Source organism: Carcharodon carcharias, chromosome 2 (assembly GCF_017639515.1).
Source record: "Carcharodon carcharias isolate sCarCar2 chromosome 2, sCarCar2.pri, whole genome shotgun sequence".
Lineage (NCBI taxonomy): Eukaryota > Metazoa > Chordata > Chondrichthyes > Lamniformes > Lamnidae > Carcharodon > Carcharodon carcharias.
The window spans coordinates 74,026,427-74,049,146 of NC_054468.1; the positions used below are offsets into that span (position 1 = coordinate 74,026,427).

Below are 22,720 nucleotides of genomic sequence, written 5' to 3' on the forward strand. Positions count from 1 at the left end.
GATTTTTATGTTCTGGGAAAAGTAACTTATAAAGGCATGTAGAAAAAATGGGATTCACCAGTCAAAAGGTATAAAGTATATTTAAAGAAGGATGGAAGGCTGTGTGGGGTGTGGCTGTGTGAGACCTGGAAAGGTGACTGTGTGAAATAGATCTGGGGAAATAACCTCTAGCTGCCTTGCAGAAGTTTGCTGTTCCAGTAACCAGTAACATTAATAAATGTTTAATTTAATCTCTAAAATCTCTAAAGGTGATAGTGGACTCTTTACTTCTGACTTCAGTGCACAAGCCTTCTCATAATAAATACAAATTGCAAAATCATTGTAATTGCATGGCCAAGTTTCCCTTGTGGATTTGGTCTGTCTGGCAAATACCACCCGCCATATCATAACAATTTATATAGTGCACATTGTCTGATGTTAGCACCGGTACATGCATTTATATAGTGCACAGTGTTCTGAGGTTAGCCCTGGTACATGTATTTTTCAGGTTCAACGGTAGCATTCTTGAGTATGATTTTTGAAGTCATTAAACTGAAGTGTTAAGTTTCATTGGCTGGCATAAAATTGGATTCAGTTCTTCACGTGAGAGACATGTAGAATGGTGACTTTTCATCACCATTATTACCAACTCTGAACAAAATAATCAAATGTAGTTGTGGGCTTGTCTACGAGATTGAAATCAGAAAGGGGCATTGGATAACACTTTCAGAAAGTGTTACAACAATTTCAAGCTAATAGACTCATCATCATAATTTAGCAAAACCCTTGTTTTTTTAATGTGCATTGGAAGTATCTATTTGTCTGTTGATTATTTTCTGGTGGAGTCCGGCAAATGTCAATACATTACAAAGTTACTGAAATTATCCAAATCTAACTAATCGTAAATGTGAAATAAAAGTTTTCAACCAAACTTTTTTTGTCACAATACAAAGTGTATGCACTCCCAGTGTGGATATCCTGATTGAAACTGCATTTATAATATTACAGAAAATTAGTTTTATTTTTAATAGCTTAGTCCCATGTTGCTGGAACCTGAGTAATAAGTTACGTATATTGAAACTTGTATGGGTTTAATTTGCTTAGGTGGCTACAAGACCATGAAAAATGATGGTCTGCAGGAAAGACCAAATGATCTAGGATGTGCTCCTAAACCTTCCAATTCATTACCTTGCTGGAAAATTCCCACTATCACCCCACAGCACATGCAGAGATCTCCACTGTTCAGCAACAATCTTAGGTAAGAACATGGATAAGCAAACCTTGTTGGTATTAGGCATGGTGAAAGTGCGGGCAATTTGTGATATACTTTTGACCTGATTTATCAAAATGTTTCAACTGATTCTGATTTTCCAAAAAGTCCTCCACCATAAAGGTCCTGATTTTAACTCAAGGTGGGTATCAAGCAGGCAGCAGCAAACCGACCTCACCTTGGCAGCGTGAAACATTGGTCTCATCCACGCACCTCCAGTCAGTTTCCCACCAACACTGGCCAGAAGCAGCATTTGGCTAGTCGGCAGGAGTAGAATATCAGGAGGGCATTGGCAGGAAGCTGAAGCAGCTGTTCCCATGGTAGGGTTAAATCGACCCGAAAAGTTTTACAGGAGGAATTGTAGGAACTTCATGAAACATGTGGTGGTGCTGCCAATGTTATGTATGGATGTGCATGCTGACTTTACACTGACCAATTGTTTTGAGTTCTGGTCACCTAATCATGGGAAGGATATTGTCTGTGAAGGGTGGATTGATACATGAAACAAAGATGATTCAGGTAATAGACTTGAGGAAAGATTTTGCTTTTAATAATTTTGAAAAGTTTTGTGCTCACTAAGGTGAATGCAACTTGTCCTCTTTCAGGTACCAGTGAAAGTATTAACTGCCAGGTTAGGTGTAGCAAACTGGAACACACTCTAATGGACCAGAGGGACAGTATTTATTTTCCATTGCTAATATTTTGTTACTTTCTGGGCGAGATTGCCAATTAGTAACAAATTAGGGGCAGTTTTTGTGCCACAGGCCCACACCCACTAGTATTTGGATTTAGACTATCCAAACTCATTTTATGTGGAATTACATAGAACATACAGCACAGAAATAAGCCATTTTGCACAAACAGTCCATGCTGATGTTTATTCTTCACTCAATCCTCCTCCCCATTCTTCGTCATCTAATGATATCAACATAACCTACTATTTCCTCCCCCTCATGCTTGTCTAGCTTCCCCTTAAATCATCGGTACTGGCTTTAACTATTCCCTATGGTAGTGAGTTCCATATTTGACCATTCTTTGGGTAAAAAAGTTACTTCTGGATTCATTATTTGATTTCTTGGTGACTAGCTTATATTGATGTCCTCTAGTTTTACTCTTCCCCACCAGAGGAAACATTCTCTCTGTCTACTTTATCAAAACCTTTCAAAAATTTAAAGACCTCTTTTAGTTCACCCCTCAGCTTTCTCTTTTCAAGAGAAGAGACCCACCCTGTTCTTCCTTTCCAGATAGGTATAGACTCACACTTCTGGTATCCGCCTTAGTGAATCTTACATGCACCCTCTCCAGTGCCTCTATATTCTTTTTATAATATGGTGACCAGAACTTTACACAGTAATTCCAAGTGTGGCCTAACCAAAATTCAATTCAAGTTTAGCATAACCTCTCTACTTTTCAATTGTGTCCCTCTAGAAATAAACCCTAGTGGTTGGTTTGCCTTTTATATGGCTTCATTGATCTGTATCACTACTTTTAGAGATCTGTGCATTTATGCTTTCATATCCATTTGCTCCTCTACCCTATTTAAATCATTATTTTCCAAGTAATTTGTGACCTCTTTACTTTTGTATAACTTCACACCCCAAGTATGTTGAAATTCATTTGCCATATATGCCCATTCTGCATGTTTATTAATGTCTTCTTGTAATCTGTTGCAGTCCTCCTCAATATTGACTATTCCCCTCTACCTGGTGCCTTCTGTAAATCTAGAAATTGTGTTTTTGATTCCAAAGTCTGCATTTTTAATATAAATTATGAACAACAACGGTCCCAGGACTGATCCTTGTCGGACCACCCACTTCTCATATTTTGCTACTTTGAAACGTAAGCCTCTACTCTTTCTCTCTGCTTTCTGTCTTGCAGCCCATATATCTGTTCGCTGTACTATTTGCTCCAACTCCAAATGCTCTGCTCTTACTTGTTGGTCTATTAAATGGTACTTTATCGAAGGCCTTTTGGAAATCCCGATAAATTACATCTACTCCATTACGTTTTGTCTATTCTCTCTTCTACCTCGATGAGTTTGATCAAGAAATCCACACTGACTATTCATTATTAAATGTTTGGCCTCTATATATCTTTACATTTTCCCCTCAAGTAGAGATTCCATTATCTTCCCTAGGGTCTGACTATTGATGTTCAACTGACTGGTCTATAATTTCCTGCACATGTTCAAACTCCCTTCTTAGGTGGATACCAGAAGTGTGAGGCTATACCTATCTGGAAAGGAAGAACAGGGTGGGTCTCTTTTCTTGAAAAGAGAAAGCTGAGGGGTGAACTAAAAGAGGTCTTTAAATTTATGAAAGGTTTTGATAAAGTAGACAGAGAGAATGTTTCCTCTGGTGGGGAAAAGTAAAACTAGAGGACATCAATATAAGCTAGTCACCAAGAAATCAAATAATGAATCCACCAGTGCTCTGGCACTACGCCATTTTCTAATGAATTATTAAATATGTGGAATAATATGTGCCTCTGCTATCTCTACCCTGGATTCTTTTAAGATGCACTGCTGAAATCTGTTCAATGTTATCCTCTTTGAGTTTGATTAGTTTATTTAATGGCCTGGATTTTGTGGTGGTAATGATAGGAAAATTGTCAACATTCGCCATCATTACTCTCCTGAAACTGACAGCAACTGTGGGAGTGTTCACATGCTCAGAATAACGTGGAAATCTATGAGCTACAACTCTCCTAAAGTTGAGGGCCCACAGAATACAATCCCTAAGCAATCAATGAATTGAATGAAAAAGCAATAAAATTTGGGAAATAAGATTACTGGTCCGAACTGGTCTTGTATGCCTTAAAATGGAAAGCCAATAAAAACTGAGAAATAAGAGTACTGGCCCGAACTGTTTTTTCCTATTGGGTGAGAACTTCCCCTTTTCTGCCCTTAATCTCATTGGGCTGAATTTTCCCCCCGTTGATGGGCGGGTGTGCACAAGCGCGCTTCCGATTGGTGCCCCTGATTGGAGGCGCGGCGCCATTTTATGGCCCAGCATGACTTCTGAACAGAAGTGCTATGCGCTCCCTGTGCGGGCGGGGGAGGGATCCCTAAACCCAAGAGTGCGCTCTTTCTCGCATGCGCACGAAAGAGTGCACTCATCTCCCTGAGGCTAAGTGCAGCCTTAGGGAGATTGGCTCAAAATGTTAAAAACCTAAAAATAGAAATGTAAAATTTCCCTCACATGTCCCCTCATGTGACAATGCCACATGTGTTGGAACATGTCCATAATTTTCCCAAAAACTTTATTAAACTTTTATAAAAGCTACATGAAACCTCATCCCGCCTGTGGATGAGGTTTCGTGCTTTTTCTAATTCCTGCCGGGGCTTCTGGCCTGCTCACCAACCTTAAGGTTGGATGGGCAGGTCCTTTAATTACATAATTGACTCTGTCAAGGGCCCCATAAAATCCTGCCCCTTGTAAATTTCCTTGAAAATGTTGCACCTTGTCGAGTGAAGCATAACTAGATTTTTAACAACGTACTAACTTTATAATTACTGTTAAACACCCTTATGGACCTTGAAAAGATTTTGTAGAATGCCAAATTTTGCCACTATGATAAAACGCCCCATATTTTTAAAATAAATTTTTAAAAGTTTGCTTATATTGATGTTTTAGCTTCCATCTAAATCCAATCATAATTATTTATTTTGCTAGCTGAAAGTTTAAATTAGAAATGAAGGATAAAATATTTTAAAATTGCTGGTCTGCTTACTGTGAGAAAACTGCAAATTGATATCCTGCTGGCTGACATCATCACTGCTGCGTGCCTGGAGATTCCCTTGGCATTGTGGCAAATTTAAACTAACAGGGAAAGGGGAAATCTATGCCACAGTGATCACTAGATTTTTCTGGGCATTGCTCTTCAAGGTCAACAACGAGCACCATTGCTTCACCATTGACCACAAAACCTAGCCTATATTTCTACTCTTTATATTTTATATGTTGTTGTCTCACCTTGCAATGTCACGTCTACCTGATCCATTTCCCTGGTAAATATGAATGAAAATAATTATTTAATATTTCTACCTTTTCAGATTTGCTGCCTGTGACTTTACCCTGATGTCTCTTAATGATGTCCCTTAGTAGCCATATTTTCATTCTGACTTACCTTTTTTCAGTTCATGTGGAAACACTTTACTATTTTCTCCTATGTTTCTCGATAATTAAATTTCATAGTTCCTCTTTGGTTTCCTGATTTTTTTTGCTTCTCTCCTAATCTCTTCATATAGTCAATTTTGTAGAGCAGTAGAAAGAAATGAGTGGACAGAATTGTTGAAAAGAACCCTAACAACATTTCTAAAATAATTCCTGGTCTCATTAGGTGCTACACCAAATGGAGAACATAAGACGTTGAGAGAAAGCAAAATATAAGAAGGACAAAAAAAAACTAAAAATGCTAGAAATGCTCAGTAGGTCAGGCAGCATCTGTGGAGAGAGGAACAGAGTTAACATTTCAGGTTGATGACCTTGTTTTGTTAATTTTACATCTCATTGACCTTACTTCTCTAAACTTTGCCAGTTCCAAGAGGTCAACAGTCTGAAATATTAACTCAAGTGCTCTCTTCACAAATGCTGTTTGACCTGCTGGCTATTTCCAATATTTTCTATTTTTATTATAAAACATTGAGGTGTCAGCACCAATTCCAGTTTGAAGCATGCCTAAGCCTGCTTATTGGATTACTGAGCCCATTGATACCATTCTCAAGTTAATACCAGTTAAATATTCCAGCTATTCTTTGTCCTGCTTTGAACAGAATGCAAAAAAAAAAATGACTTTCTGCATTTTAGCTCCAGCTACAGTTTCCAAGTTTACATATTGCAGTCTTCTGTTACAATCTTGAATGATTACTCAAGTGTTTATTTTTCCCTGAATTCTCTGAGGAAATAGAAAGGTGGGGTCTCTGACTCCTTCATCTTGAAAGAATTAAGCTGTAAGCATACCAACCAAAAAAAAACAAAACTATCTATGCTCAGAAGATACCACATGAATAGAATTATCACAGAAATAGATGTGGTTTTTTTCTGGTCTTTTGGTGATGACGTAATGAGTTGCTTAATGTACCCCATATTTTTAGGCAATAGTAAGGATTGCTTGCTCATTAACACACTAATACTTTCATCTCAGTGTTTTTATTTTAAAACCTGCAAAAATTACATTTTATTGAAACACAATGTTAAATATAACTCATTCCAAAATCTTTTTTGTGAAGGGAAAATGTAAAAAAATCCCAACATATGTTACATCCATTGCCTGCAGTACTCTTTCCTGTCCTTTATCCAATTTCCTAAGCAGCTTGTCACATTTCTTTTAATACAAGGTGCTTTCATTTTATCAACAAGCACTTGATCTACAAATCCATGAACACAGAGCAGCCTATAACTCTTGAAGCAACTGCAGCCCTGAATTGTTATGCTGCAAGGTCCTTTAGTACTGCCTTAGAAATGGACCTTCTACTGAGAATCATAAAAATTACATTGTGACACCCAAAATATCATTGAACCACGAGTTTTACATGTAGATTATGTTCCTACCTGCTACAGCAGGTGCTTTGACCTACCCCAAAGTTACTGAAGATAAGATATTGTTGGATGGGAGTGATATGGTTGTGGCTGGGCCTGATCTTAATCCCCTGTGCACCATTCTCACTGAGTTACAGGTGTTAAAATCAGCCAATCATGTCTGATGCTGTTGCATTGTGCAGACGTTGAACAGAATCTGCAATTTGTTTACTCAATTGACACAAGGACTATGTTCTCCTTATCTTCATATAGTGGAAGAATAAACACCCTATCAAATAATGTGACAGGCTAGTAACTTGTAATATTTTTGGCAATAACTTCAGCATTGCGAGACATATTCAGCTCGTGTTGATGGTTATACCAGCAAGGAGTCCAGAAGTGGTGAAATGAGCCCCCCTTGACTTTGTTTTAAAGTTGAATACAATGACCAATTATTTTTGGTATACTTGTAGTTCTGAATTTTAAATAGGAAACTGCGTATTGTTACTTTTATTATTATTTTTATTATATTGTTACTTATTATTTAAAAAATAATATGCTGCTTATTGTTACTTTTATTATTATTTTTATTAAAAAAAATAATGTGCCATTGTGTTTTGAATGTTGGTGTTTGCTTTTTGCACAGGTCATCGGTACCAAAGAACCTTGGACCTAAGCATTGGAGTGGTGTTGTTGCAACAATGCTGCCCATTCATCATGGATCTTTACCAGTTTTGGAACTGCATGAGGTGCAAAAAGAAAATCATATACAAAGACCTTATGACAACCAAAGTTCTCAATCAGCATCAAATCCAGAAAATCTTCTAAAGAAAGCAGCCAGTTTCATTCCAACTCAGGGTAAAGTTACTGGTGCAGAGACTCTAGCCAATGAATTTGGATCCTGTACTCTTAAAGAAGCTCAGCCCCTTGAAAACACAGGTTTAAAGGTAATTTCATTAGTGGATGCTCCAGAGAAGGACAGCTTCAACAGGTAAGATATATCCGAGAAACCAAGTAAATAATAATGTTTTGGAAGCATAAAATAGAATGAGACTAGCATTAAAAAAATTGTCACTTCTCAGGAGCTGGATTCAAATCCAAATAAACACTGTAAGCTTTATGTGTCCTAAATGAAATTTATTTAGGCAGGTTCAACTCAGTTGCTTTTGAACATGAAACCCTAGCAAATAACTGTGAAAGCTTTCCCATTTTAACCAATTTGTCTTCGTTACCATCCTTGGCCAGACCCCGGGATGAGGAAGGAGATCCAATTAGGGACCAATAATATTTTGTTTGAAGTAGGTAATAGTTGATGTTCAAAACACCTGCTTTTAAAGTAAAGCCACAAGATTCCGCAGCTTTTGAAAAAAAAATTACTATACAAGCTCAGAAAGATAAACAATTTACAATATGGATCTTAAACTCTAACATTGAGGGTAAGTACGAGGTACATGTTAATTAACAGATGAACTGCGGTTGGACACAACACACTACAGAGCAACAAAAACAGATTCCATAGCTTTCTCAACAAATCACTCAGATGTCAGTCCCACTGGGAGTCAACTGATCTCACTGACACTGCAGGTAAATGGGATTAGGTAGATAGGTCAGGTGTTTCTCACATGTCGGTGCAGACTTGATGGGCCGAAGGGCCTCTTCTGTACTGTGATTCTGTAATCTTTCTCATGAGGGTCTCCACCTTTGAAGATTCTGCCTTAGAATTCTCTCCAAATGTGGCTTCCACTCAGACGGCTTTAACAAGGCCCACCTCATGTAGTTTCAATCTCTCCTTCAGAGATTGCTTCTCCTTCGATTCCTGAGTACACTCAAACACTAGTTCACAGGTACACTTTCAGATCCACGGCCGTGCCAAGCACACCACTGTTCCAAAGAGGTACCTTTGACCCAACTGCCCTCTTTACTTAAAGTCTGCTTCCTGTAGCCCTTTTTCTAACTTTTAACTCAACTTAATTGGGACCTCTGCCTGTCCTTGTCTCTGTGGTACTTGTTGGCTGTCAGAGTCCCCGAAAATGACTAATTCAAAAAGAGATGTTCACTGACACTTGAACATTCTCAGAGGGTCCCACCCTTGGTACTAGGCAGGAACAAATGTAACAAGCATTGGAACATCCTGTACCCTAAATGTTACAGTCTCCTGCGACTGTGACAGACTGTGAGTTTAGTGCACAGGGACACAATGAACTGAATTTATAACATCTTGAAAATGGCAATTTCACTTGAAAAGGCCATAAAGGTGACTGGTAAGATAAACAGAAACCCTACATTGAGGTGCAGAATTAAACTTTACACCTGATCTATGATGTGGAAACGTATTTTACTTGCTCACCTTTAAATAGAAATAAATTAAACAATGAGTTAGAACATTATCTTTTAATCTTTGGGAGCTGAGAGTTGACTTTAAAAAAAACTACAGGTGGATTCCCTGATTGTGCAATTCAGGCGAGAATTGGCATTGGCAGCAAGTGCTGGTCAAGAATTCAATAATTTTACTGGATAGAAATCAGGAATGGAAGGATGTCCTGGCCAGAACCCAGTGAATGCCACTCTTTGTTGCCAGTGTCCAATCAGAGATCACCCCTCTAGACTGCGCTGTTTGATGACACACGTAAACCCCGGCAGCAGGATAGTGCCGTCTTCTGCGGCCCTTTCCTCCTTGGACTTCCTGCTGGCCCTGCCTCCCCCCGTGCCTGCGCCTCTCCTCCCACAGGTCACTGCGCTGGAATCTGCATTGGGACACCTGGTCCTCTCTCCCTCCTGCCCCTCTGTTGCACCTCAGAGGAGGTGCCTCCAGCAGAGACCACAATCCCCATTACCAGGATCATGGAAGGCTGTCTGATACCTGGAAGGACCTATACAGTCTGAATCCCCCGGGGGCCTGGAAGACACCAATGAGTCCTGAATTGTTCAGAATGAAGCTCTGAAGCGAGATGAAGCTGTCCAGTTCAAACAAGCAACCGGCAGCACACGGTCTCCCCGGTTTGCCCATGCGATGGCCAAAAAATCACATGGACTACGTAAAATCGCCGACAATTAGTGTGTCAAGGGACTTAACTGGCTCTTAATTAATGGCGGGCGCATCTATGCCTCCTGCACACATCCGCTGACTGAAATATCGAGAAAGTGCGTGTTGATGTCGGGACGCTTAGCCGACGCCAACGCGTTTTATTTCACTCTCAAGCGGGTCGGATGCATACCCGCCCGCCGAGCAAAAAATTCTGCCCTGAGTCTTGTTTGTTCAGGTTTTAATTGTTAGAGATTTGAGAGATGTCAAATTTAAAATTTCTTACAATTCTTGCAATTTCTGAACTTTCCCTTTCAATTTATTTTTTCTCTCCCTTGCTTAATCCAATCTTTCTTCCCGTCTCTTTATTTATCTTTCTGGTTTGATGTTGAATTCACCAGCTCCAATATACATTTTCTTCTCCAACCTTGCACTGTTAATTTCACAATCTTCAATCTAATTTCTTAAAGAGATTAAACAGTTGCTTACCCTGTTCATTCGAGTCTCAGATGCCTTGAGTCCCTTGCTATGCCATCAGCTCATACTCTCAGCAACTGGGTGGGTATAAAATATTTGAGCTGAAGGCCACAGGGGCAGATCTAACAAAAGGCGCTGCCACAGCAAATTCTGGGTCAATGAGTAAAACTGACTCTGTTAAAACAGACAATGGGTCTCTGTAACTTGGACATTTCATTTCTGTTCCAATGGTACAGCACTCACTAGGTTGCTAACAGAAAACAATTAATCCAAACTACACATGTAAACTCCAGGTATCAGGCAGACTAAAGTATGCCCATAGGCCAAGATTTTACGACAACCGCACCCCCCAACCCCCCCCACCTCCCACCCCCCACCCCCCCCCCCCCCCCCCCCCCCCCCCCCCCCCCCCCCCGCCCCCCCCCACCACCGCCCGTCCTGGCAGGATATTATGGTCCCACTGAACTGAATGGAGATGGGAGATTTAAATGGCTTGCCGCATAAGTCGGCGGGGGGAGACATACCGTGGCAGGGCCATTAAACCCTGGCCATTTTTGCAGGTCCAAATTCATTTTGTTCATGTATGCTCTCAGAGCCAATGAGAAATACCACATAAATCTAATTCATCCCTCAGCAAGGTGTTTACTTTTTTGCTTCTGTTTGTGGGCATCAACCAGCTGGGGGAGGTCTATGCGTAATTGAAGAATCTATTAATAACAAGCATGAGGCTGGTAATGTGTCACAAAGTAAGTGGAGGATTTCTGAAGATCATTCTGAAGGATACTAAGCGCTAGATGGGCAAAATAAATAGAAAACTAATCTATACATGCATGCTGTTAATAGATAATTAATATTTGTTCAATGTAGGGAAATGAAAGACTTCATAAATATATTATTATTCCAATGAAAACTATCCTATGTAAGTCATTGATCATCTCTTTCTGTATCATATTAGATTTCTTCTAGCAAGCTCACAGCAAAATGGAAATTCTCCAGCAAACGCTTCCTTAACCAGATTTAAGAACGTGTGGCATTTCATTGAAAACATAGGTACTATTCTGTGAATGATCAATGTCTTTGAATATTTCAAGTTATTGCATCTAATATGATTCAAGGAGAAAATTTTGTCATTAGTATCCTCGCTAAAATGAAAAGGTTCAAAATTATGATGAACCTGAACATCCCATTTGTTTTTTTGTCTCATTGCTGTTGATTTTATAATGTGCATGTTTGCGAAACAGTGGGTGCTGGCTTGGGGGAGTTACTGAGCCTGACAACATGTGGGAGGTGAATTAACATTAGTACATAGTTATTAATCCAAGGTGCTTCAGAAATTTCAGTTTTCCATGTCATTTCATCCTTTTTACATTATTTGGCTTATTAACTGCATTCAACCAACATCATAAGCAAAATATTATTTCCAAAATATATCCAGCCACAGGCTGAAAAGAAAACCCACAAAAAATGCTAAAATCATTGGCAACTTTTTTTTAAGCTGTTTTATTTTTTGAACATTAACCTTTTTGAGAAGTTTTTATCAACCTTGACTCAATGGTGACATTCTCATCTCTGAGTTGGAAGGTCATGGTTTCAAGTCCCACTTGAGTACAAAATCTAGGCTGACAGTCGAATGTAGTCACAAAAAAGATTACCTGATCATTACCTAATTTTTGTTCATGCGATCTTGCTGCACACGAATTGGTAGTTACATCATCAACATCAATGTCCACAGATCAAAAGTACTTCAATGGGTGTTGAGTACTTTGGGATGTCCTGAGATTGAGAAAGATGCTATTTAAATACCAAGGGTTTTCTTTATTTTAGTAGGCTATATCTCCCTGCTTAATCATTAAACCTGCAGTTTAAGTACTATTGCTTTGGTGCAGAATACACAACCTGATTTGCATGTGGTTTTGTGATTCACTAGAGAAGAAACTGTCAGCATTCGCTAGCACTACTCTGTGAAACTGACAGCAATCTCTCTCGTCTGCACCTGCATAACTAAATGCAGAAATCTGGAAGTTATTGTCAGTGATACCCTGCTCCTCCACAGGTTGTACTGTTTCAGTCCTTGCTGATGCAATCAGTACAGAAATCAGTGATTTGATGTGAACTTCAACTTTTTATGCACTATTCTCACTGTAAAAACCATTGAAAATGTTATGACTTGTTGAATGAGTATAACTGAGTTTTAATGGCATACTAAAGTTATACTGCTGAACAATGTTTCTGGCCTTGTAAAGCTATTTATACAAGTTTGGAGTGTAATTCCTTCCATTCCATGATTTAAAAAATCCATTGATTTTTAAAATGATCCATTAAAAAGTGTTTCATGATATTTCTGCTTTTACCTTAATCCCATATGTCCCAAAGCTCTCCGTAGAAGAATTAAAAAGTGAATATTAGTCAGTGCTTTTCACTTCCTGGTTTGCTGTCTGTGAGAATTCTTCATTTTGAGGTTGTCCAGCCTGTTTGTTGACTTCACTGTTCATGGTTGTCAGAGATCCTCTACAGTTGGCACCAGATTGAAATTGATGTCATAATAGGGGAACTCGCTAGATCTTTGTGAGCAACTTTCTCCGAGGTCAGCACGAGTGTCGGTCCTTCACCACTGCCTGCAAAATACCAGCAATTGGGTGGTACAGTATGACAAGCAACAGTGTGCAATCAGGGACAATAGTAACAAAGGCAATTGTTTCCTGAAATTGACTCTGGTGTTTGCTGGAATACATAAACTCTTGGAAAAATCATATTGAGGTACAGCAGATCTCTCATTCTCAGATTTAGCATACAAAGGTGACAGATAGGAAAGGCCCAGCTGGTACATTGATCCTGTTTCCAATGTTGCAATTGAACATTCCGATCCCCAAAATTCTTCCAACTGTCAAGGGACATGTAAATTCCTGGGGAAGGCAAACATAGATAGAAGAAAATGTTAGGCCAATTCATGGGGATCAAAATCTGGGAAATTATTTTCTGATCTCTGAAGGTTATCAAAATATGCACCAAGAGAGTTCATGAGATACATCACCCAGTTCCTCACCTACCTTTGGTACTTTGTGATATCAACCAGAGGCAGTAAGTTGTCCTGCTGACCAAACTAGCCCCATGTTAAGGTTCTTTATTCCAGAGATGACACTGTCTGGGAAAGAATTTCTCAGCTGCTATTAGGCTGTGTCCTCACCTTCCTGTGCAGTTTTTGGATTGAAAATCTTGGTTTCACTGCCTTGGGAACAAAGCCACTGCAGCAAAAAAACAATTTGTATTGATATAATGCCATTAACTTAGCAAAATGTCACAAGGTGCATCATAGGATCAAACAGTTCTCAAACTAAATTTGATGCATAAGGCAATATTCAGACAAATGGCCAAAATGTTGATTAAAGAGGTAAGTTTTAAGGAATAACTTAAAGGAGGAAAGTGGTGTTGAGAGGGTTAGGGAGGGAATTCATGCCATGCACTTTGTTTTGTTGTTTTAACATACAACCACAACATCTTACACTGTTAGACCATTGGCATTAATTATGTAACAACAGCTTAGATTTTAAATTTCCTCCTCAACTAAAAAACTGAAAAATAAAGCTTGAAACTGACAGATTGTTAAATAAGTTGAACAGAGTGGCCTGAATTTTCACTCCTGGGTCTATATCGGAAGGAAGTGCTTTGGAAATTGGGATTTTCATTCTGAGGTGGCCAGGCATCTCTGGCACCTGGGCCAGATGACCCCAGAATGATTGTGGAGGCTGCCAGGTGTGGAGGCAGGCTGGGCAGGAGGCCTACCTTGGTGTACCTACACTTTGTCAAAGATTTTTAAAAAAGCATTAAGATAAAAAACAGCCCTCCAGCACTTATCCCTCAAATGACTCAGGAGCCATGCTGAAATTAAAAAAAGTAAAATTCTAAGTCTCTCTCTCAGATTTTATTTTGTTAAAAAAAACTCATTCATTACATTTACATCCCTTCAACTACATAATCCCCTATAAAAGCAGACATTTCATTCAAGTGCTTAATTCCTTATAAAAACAAGCATGAGAATTCATAGTCCCACTTCAAAGAATCTATAACCACTTGGAGCTGTCAGTCAAACCGTGAAATGGAAGGCTGTAATAATGGAAGTCTGTGAATTCAGTCATGTAGCACAAATCCAGTAATGATAACCCCCTGGCTTATGTCAACACACAGAGCGAAGTAGCAAGCAATTCTTTCAAGATTTAAAGAGGAGGAGTTTTAAATGTCTTGACAGCTTGAAAGTTGCTTTTGACAGTTGCTTGTGACACTTTTGACAATTCCTCTTGACAGCTCTCTTAACAGTTCCAATGAGTTTATGCACTTTTTACACACACTCATGTCCATTTCAACAGATGCAAAGCGCACCTTACTTCCTCCAAAGGGCACCCTCCAAAGGGCACCCTCAAACGTGTTCTGGGATCATACCCAAAGGGGTAGCCTACCTCTCCAAAAGGATACTCCACCTTTCCAAAGGACTCCACAAAGTTTAAATCTGCTCCTACCAAGTCTAATCGGCACACGTTGGGCAAAATTTTGCTCTGGCGTGCGGGATCAGCAGGGTCAGGAGGGTGCAATTGGGTAGCCAACTGCCACCTGCGATCAACAGGACTCTGCAATTTTACACGGGTGGGCCAATTAAGGTACGTGAGCACCAGCGCTGAGTGCTGCCTGCGTGGATTGGGGGGGGTGGGGAATGCAAGCAGGCCTAGCGCACACCTCTTGCATGCATGCTTGAGAGCATAGAATAATCTCCCTGAGGCACAGAGCTGCCTCAGGGAGATGAAGGATATATTGAACAAATTATTGAACATCATAAAAATTTAAAAAACATGTCCCCTCTTAAGCCATGTCCCAGTACCATGTTCCACACCACCTGCACCCCAACCCTTGACCCACCACCAACCCACTACTTTCCCAATGGAGCCTCCACTTTAACTGTGCTTCCACTGCAAAAGTAACCCTGGAGCAATATGAACCCAACACATCTGGCTCACAGTCCAATTTGCATTGCTTCCATTGCCCTACCACTGGAGTGAGAGCAAATTGTGTTTAAAGGGCTGAGAATTTTTGGCTTCTCTTTTTTTCTGGAAGCTACCTTCTTGACCTCTCCATTCTCCTTTGTTGGACATTTCAGTGGAAATGTATCATACTCAGCTGGAAGAGTGGATGACTTGCTTCTCAGTGTTTGCTAATGAGCCTACGAATTTGGGTGCTGGGAATCACACATAAGTGACCTCAGTGAATTTTTGATTTCCCTTCCTTGTGGGAACTATCTGACTAGCCATTGATTCCATTCTTATGATGGCAAATGGTAACGGATAATCACTCAATCGTATGAAGTTCAGAAACTTGAAACCACATTCTAAATGGGTTTCTATATTTCAATGTAGTCTTCACCATGCCTTTGTGGAATTATTTTTCTGTACAAAAATACAATCTTTGAAAACCATCAGATTTGTATAGATGCTGCTAATGAATGCTTCTATGTGTTTTATATTGGACTATGGATCAGGATGCTGATTGTACCACAGGCTGGCTCTATTCATCCTGAAATGTTCATTATAATCATTAGCAGATAAAGTGAAAGGAATCACAGGCTAATAATGTAGGTCTAAGAATTGTCCTGCTGTTTCTCTTGATCTGATAAACTGCCATGAACCCTGGCCTGCATCACAAATAATGCTTGCATGTGTAGTTAATCTGATCCATCAGCTGAAATGTACTAATTTATATTATCGTAGAACTTTTGTACCAGGAATATCGGGAAAACAGCACTTTTCAAGAAATTGAGACAAGACGGTTGCAGGATTGCACTGAAAAGGACCCGGCTGAGTTCACAAATGAAGCCAAGCCTCAGGAAGCAAAGACTGACTCCAGTGCGCCTGCTCAAATGATATCACAGCCAGTCAATCTCAGTCAGAGAACAAATAACCTGGGTATGAAATTATGGCAGAACTTAGAAAAAGTGAGAAACAGCACAGTGTTGAGTACTCTCAGTCGCAAGGAAATTAAACTCCAGGAGGTAAGGCAGGAGTAAAGGCAAGGCCTATTTGTAGTTTTACATTCCAATGCATTATTCATTCCAAAAACTTCTGAATATTCAAAATGGCCATCTACAAACTGTTTCCATCAGTGGATGTCAGTCACACAAAATTGCAAATGACAGTGAATAAAATTATTTTTTTTTTACAACAACATCAGGCATCAGTGAGCTCACTATAGATCCCATAAATCAGAGAGACAATATTGGAATATCACAACTGAGGGTGAGGATTTTGATATACCTGAAGTACAATCCAGTTGGTGACTGGTTAAGGTTAGGAACTAGACCGGAGTGAATTAGTAATCTAATATGATTCCATATTCTTCCAGTCCACATTTGTCTTGGCACAGTGGTGATGATCTGAGTGTAGTTCAATTCTGGCTTTATACATTTTTTGTTATATTCCTAGACTTTGCTGTGGGGAATGTTAAGACTTTATTTATTAAAGTCATTTTGAAACCATAACACCACCAGTTATTCACTACTGTAACACTAGTGCTACTTCAAAAGTCCAAAAAAATTTATAATTGCTGTGATTAAAATAATTTTTAATTTTAATTATAGTGCATTCTCACTTCAGTTTGTCAGCTAACAGAGGAAATATCTGCAGTTTTCTGTTTGCAATTAAATTATGAACACATTCTTTATGTATGAGTTTATAACCTTGATATAAATAGGCACTAGTGGAAATTGTCCTTCACAGTCATGGCAGATAAGAATAATCAACGATTATAGTTCTGTGGAGGTTGTGATTTAGTACCCTTGCCTCTGAGCCAGAAGCTCTGAATTCAAGTCCCACTCCAGGACATTGGAGGAGCGTTCATGACACTGTTCAAACAGGTTGATAATCAGTCACCTAACACTTCTCCACTATTCACCAAAGGGTGAAAAACATTTGTGTGAAGTTACCAAACAAGCATAGTTCTATGGAGGTTTTGATTACACTGTCCATATGTAGGGATTTATAAAGATTTGCCACATATTGATGTGGTAAAAAAATGTTCATGTAAAATACGCGACAATAATTGAAAATGGTCATGACAAAAGAACATAAAATAATGTAAGAAATGTTTTACACGGCATGTCAACTGTTCATGTTTTATGCAGATAGTCAATTTCACAGCTGGTAGGAGTGTGTTTACCTTTGAAGGTGAAATTGAAGAGGAATTTATACTTCCCATGCTGTACTGAGTTCACCAGATCAGCCAACATAAACTTGGGTGAAATGGTCTCACTCCACTCCCAATTCATCCCTCATGTCTGCTCCCAGCCCCTGCCAAGTACTTTGGATCTTCCCTCAGCAGATTGAACTCTTTTGCTGTTATTATTGTGATATTGGAAATTCTCAGCCATAAAGTGCAGCATATTATAATTCCCAAACAATGCAGCAACATTAGAGAAAAGTTAGAAGTGGCAGTGAGGACAAATTGGGAGAAGGTGAGAGAACTTTCACTTACTGAAGGGAGGGAGGAAGAAGGGGGTGTCTCTTATGAGATAGAGACAGCAGGGAAGAAGGAAACGTGCCTTTGCGACCTGGAGGCAGAAGAAAACTATTTCTGTAGAATCGTGCTGCTTACAATATTCCACTACATAAATTATGGAATTTAGTGTAAACCCAGTCTGACCATTAATGTTCCATAAGATGAATGTCCTTATCCATTACATTACTAAGACTCTACAGGATCCAGACACACATTGAATGTGAGGTCTTATGGTGTTTGCGTAGTGAAATATTTTAAAAATGCATTCATGTGTGCAAAATCTAAGAGTTAAAAGGAAAGAACAAATAACATTAAAGTTTGATATGACATACATATTAATCCTAAGTGTTTTAAGGATATAAAAATGTGAATTTTATCACTCAACAATTTTTCTTCAGGCAATGTTTGAACTTGTCACCTCTGAAGCTTCTTACTACAAGAGTCTGGAGATCCTAGTTTTCCACTTCATGAAATCTGAACAACTTAGTGAAGCACTCAGTCCCATTGAGAAACATCATATTTTCTCGAACATCCTTGACATCAAAGCAGTCAGTGAAAGGTAAGCCAAGGAATGTCAAACCTACTAAATGTACAACAAGCTTCAGATAATTGTGAGATCAGTGCCATTGACTTCAAATTTTGGAAAATTTTCATCGTGCTTGAATTGACTTTTTGAACAGTTGATCCTATTAATTTTACATCTGAGAACTGTCCCCTGGCACTAATTCGAAGAAGAAAGCTATACCTGTTGTGGCTTGTATTAATTCATCAACCATCATCATTAAAACAGATTATCTGGCAATGATCACATTGTTGTTTGTGGGAGCTTGCTGTGCATAAACTAGCTGCTGTGTTTGCAACATTTCAACAGTGTTTGCACTTCAAAAACACTTAATTTGGCAGTAGAGCACTTAGGGATGTTCTTAGGTCATGAAAGGTGCTAAATAAATGCAAATCTTAGTGTAACCCTATAGAGACATAGACCTATAATCTTATTGGTGTGTCTCAGTTTTGTTTTTTTTTGTGTTTTGTGCTTTTCATGTAGTAAGTTTGTAGCAGATGCCACTGCAGGAAGAATTCAATGTGAATCTGTCCACAGGCTTCCCCAGCCTGCTGTTCTAAAGTATCAAGCATGAGCAGAACCAAGGCACTTGTAAAGGTGCAGCTGTCTCTCTTTATAACCCTTATCAGTGTACACTGATAGATTGTTTCGATTTCAGTCAGCAAACATTATTGAGTACATTACTTTTTACTTTCAGATTCTTTCGGGACCTGGAGCACCGTATAGAAGAAGACATTGTCATCTCAGATGTCTGTGATATTGTGTATGAACATACTGTCAATCACTTCAATGTCTACATCCCCTATGTTACAAACCAGAGCTACCAGGAGGCTGCCTATCGACGAGCAATGTATGCTTCATTGATGTTTCTGAACAGGATGGAAGAACAAACGTTGTTACAGTTGTGCATGTAGGCTGTGCATGTGTCTGAATAAATGTGCCACTGAGCCTAATATAGATGCAGTATCTCACCTACATGCATAAAATTTGCTGGTGTTAGCTTTGTGGCAACAGTCACATTTGAATCTCAAAGAAACCTGTTTTTCCTAAACACCCAGCAGGTCAGGCTGTGTCTGTGAAGACAGAAAGGTGCGATTAACATTTCAGGTTTCACAACTCTTCATCGGAACTGGTTCTGGTGAAAGGGCTAAGATCTGAAACATTAATCCTACCTTTCTACATGGATGTTAGCTGTGGCTCAGTTGGTAGCTCTCGTCTCAAAGTAACAAAGTTCTGGGTTCAAGTTCCGCTCCAGGACAAGAGCGTAAAAATCAAGGCTAACACTCCACTACAGTACTGAGGTACTGTTGGAGGTGTTATCTTATGGATGAGCCATTAAACTGAGGCCCCATCTGCCCTCTCAGGCAGACATAAAAGACCCCATGGCACAATTTCAAAGCAGAGTAGGGATGTAATCCCTGGTGTCCTGGCCAATATTTATCCCTCAATGAACATCATACAAAAAAAAAATTAGCTGGTACGTCATTATTACATTGGTATTTGAGGGTGCTTGCTATGTGTAAACGGACAGCCACATTTCCGACATTACAACAGCGATTACTCTACAAAAGTACTTTATTGACTGTAAAGTGCGTTGAGATGGCTGGTGACTGTGAAAAGTGTTATACAGATACAAGTCTTTCTGTTCTTTCGCAGCCTGACCTGCTAAGTATTTCTAGTATTTTTTGTTTTTACTTCAAATTTCCAACATCCACAGTATTTTGCTTCCTATTTTCTTGAATTGTTTGAACTGGCATTTCACATTCCTGTTGCAAATGGTGGTATATCTGACAAGTCAAGAACAATGCTTAACATTGTTAGAATATTGTCAATGGCGGAGAGTTGCCTGGAATGTGCACTTTGACATTTCCCATTTCCATTAAAAATTTCAAATCTTTTTAATTCAATTACGCATGTTAATATCATTGACAGCCCCAGCATTTATTGTCCGTCCCTAATTGCCCTTGGGAAAGTATTAGCGAGCTGCCTCCTTGAACTACTGAAGTCCATGTGGTGAAAGTACTCTCACAGGTTGGCTGGGTAGAAGTTTTAAGATTTTGACCCAATGTGGATGAAGGAATGGCAATATGTTGTCAACTCGACATGGTGTGTGATTTGGGAGGGAACTTGCAGCTGGTGGCTGCCCTTATCCTTCTCGAGACCCTAGGTTTGGGAAGTGCTGTTCAAGAAGTCTTGATGAGTAGCCGCAGTGTATCTTCTGGATGCTATACACTGCAGCCACAGGATGCTTGTGGGGGGAGTGAATGTTTAAGGTAGTGGATGTGGTGTTAATAAAGTGGGTGGTTTGTCATGGATGGTGTGATGCTTCATGAAGGCTTTTGGAACTGCACTTATCCAGGCAAGTGGAGAGTAACCTGACTTGCCCCTTGTAGATAATGGAAAATCTTTGAGAAGCCAGGAGGTGAAGCACTCGCCCCAGAATTCCCAACCTCTGACCTGCTCTTGTAATCACAGTATTTAGGTGGCTGGTCCTGTTCAGTTTCTGGTCAATGGTTACCTTCAAGATGTGAATCGTGTGTGATTCAGTAATGGTAATGCCATTGAATGTCAAGAGGTAGTTGGAGATGGTTATTGCTTGGCACAAATGTTACTTGCCACTTATCAACCCAAGCCTGAATGTTGCCCAGGCCTGAATGTTGCCCAGGTCTTGCTGCGTGCAAAATTCTGAAGAATTTTGAATAGAATGGAACACTGTGCAATCATTACTGAACAGCTTCACTTCGGATTTTATGAAGGGGAGAAGGTCATTGAGTAAGCAGATGGATGGAGATGGTTGGGCTAAGAATATTACACTGTGGAACTCCTGCAACAATGTCCTGGGGCTTAAATGCTTGACCTCCAACAGCCATCTTCCTTTTTCACTAGGTATGACTCCAACCATTGGAGAGTTTACCCCCCCGATTCCCATTGACTTCAGTTTTGCTGGGGCTCCTTGATATCACACTCAAATGCTGCCTTAATGCCAAGTGATGTCATGCTTACCTTATCTCTGGAATTCATTTCTTCTTTCCATGTTTGGACATAGGCTTTAATGGGTCCAGAGCAGGGTAGCCATGGCGGAACCCAAACAATGCAACAGTGAGCAGGTTATTGATGAGTAGTTGCCAATGAATAGCACAGTTGACAGCATCTTCCATTGCTTTGTTGATGATTGAGAGTAGCGTGTTGGATCAACCATTGGCCAACTTGGATTTGTCCTGCTCTTTGAGAACAGGACATACCTGTGCAATTTCTCACTTTGTTAGATAACAGTATTGTAGCTGTGTTGGAACAGCTTGACTAGAGGCATGGTTAGTTCTGGAGCACAAGGTGTCAGCACTGTGGCTGGGATTTGTCAGGACCCATTACCTTCGCAGTGTCCAATGCTCTCAGCTGTTTCTTGCAATCATGTGGTGTGAACTGAATTGGCTGAAAGCTGGCTTCTCTGATGGTGGGGAGCTCAGGAGGAGACCAAGATAGATCATCAACTTGTTAATTCTGGCTGAAGATCAATGCAAATGCTTCAGCCTTGTTTTTTTGCACTTACGTGTTGGGCTCCACCATTTTTGAGTACTTAAAAAAGTACCAAAATCATCCTCTGCTCAATCTGTCCATGGATAGTTTAGAAAATATTGCAGTTCATAGGACCACCCCTTCTCCTCAAATTGCAAAATGGTTCTCCAAAGTGTTGTGCATTTAACTGGTGAAATCATCTATCTGAGGCTTTGTCTACATTATGCTGCCTGTTCCGTCCCCAGTGCCTTCGTCAACTGTGATCACTTTTTTAAAAAATGCTAGACCGCTGGTCTGTAGAACTCCAAGCTCTTCAGAGACACCTCCTGATCTCTAGCACTTCACACACCCACAAAAAGCATCTGGGTCTCTGGGGCAATGTCACATTCTAGACAATGTTCAGAAATAGTTTTTGGCAAATTTTAAGGAAACTTAAAATCCTGAGATTTTAAGGCATAACATGGGAAAGAATGTATATATTATGGCTGAATTTCAAATATAAGCTTCATTAACATTTTAAAGAACTGTTGCCTTGACTTTGCACTTCTTCTTCAAAGGGAAAGTAACCTCCAGTTCCGTAATGTGATGGCTGAGCTCGAAAAAGATCCCAAATGTAGAGGACTACCCTTCCCATCATTTCTTATCCTGCCTTTTCAAAGGATAACACGATTAAAACTGCTGGTACAGGTACCTGAGATCGCTCTATAGTTATCAGACTGACTATGTTTTTTAGGCAAACATTTCAGCATCTATTAGTACTATGATCATTATTTTATACAATGAAGGTGATTGTGTGATGCTGTGGGACATCAACAGTACATTCTATCAAATTGCTGGGTTGAGTC

General features: G+C 39.7%; 1 protein-coding gene across 1 annotated transcript in view; it reads left to right on the forward strand.

Annotated features, from left to right (window-relative positions):
• Positions 1-22,720, forward strand: part of ngef (neuronal guanine nucleotide exchange factor) — a gene marked incomplete at its 5' end in the record, with an annotated part of 65,423 nt that overhangs the window by 12,222 nt on the left and 30,481 nt on the right. Inside the window, 7 exons of the mRNA XM_041205561.1 lie at positions 1,084-1,237; positions 7,415-7,759; positions 11,223-11,317; positions 16,018-16,298; positions 18,199-18,359; positions 19,060-19,212; positions 22,433-22,562. Of these exons, the coding sequence (XP_041061495.1) occupies positions 1,084-1,237; positions 7,415-7,759; positions 11,223-11,317; positions 16,018-16,298; positions 18,199-18,359; positions 19,060-19,212; positions 22,433-22,562 (1,319 nt within the window). The remainder of the gene's footprint in view (positions 1-1,083; positions 1,238-7,414; positions 7,760-11,222; positions 11,318-16,017; positions 16,299-18,198; positions 18,360-19,059; positions 19,213-22,432; positions 22,563-22,720) is intronic.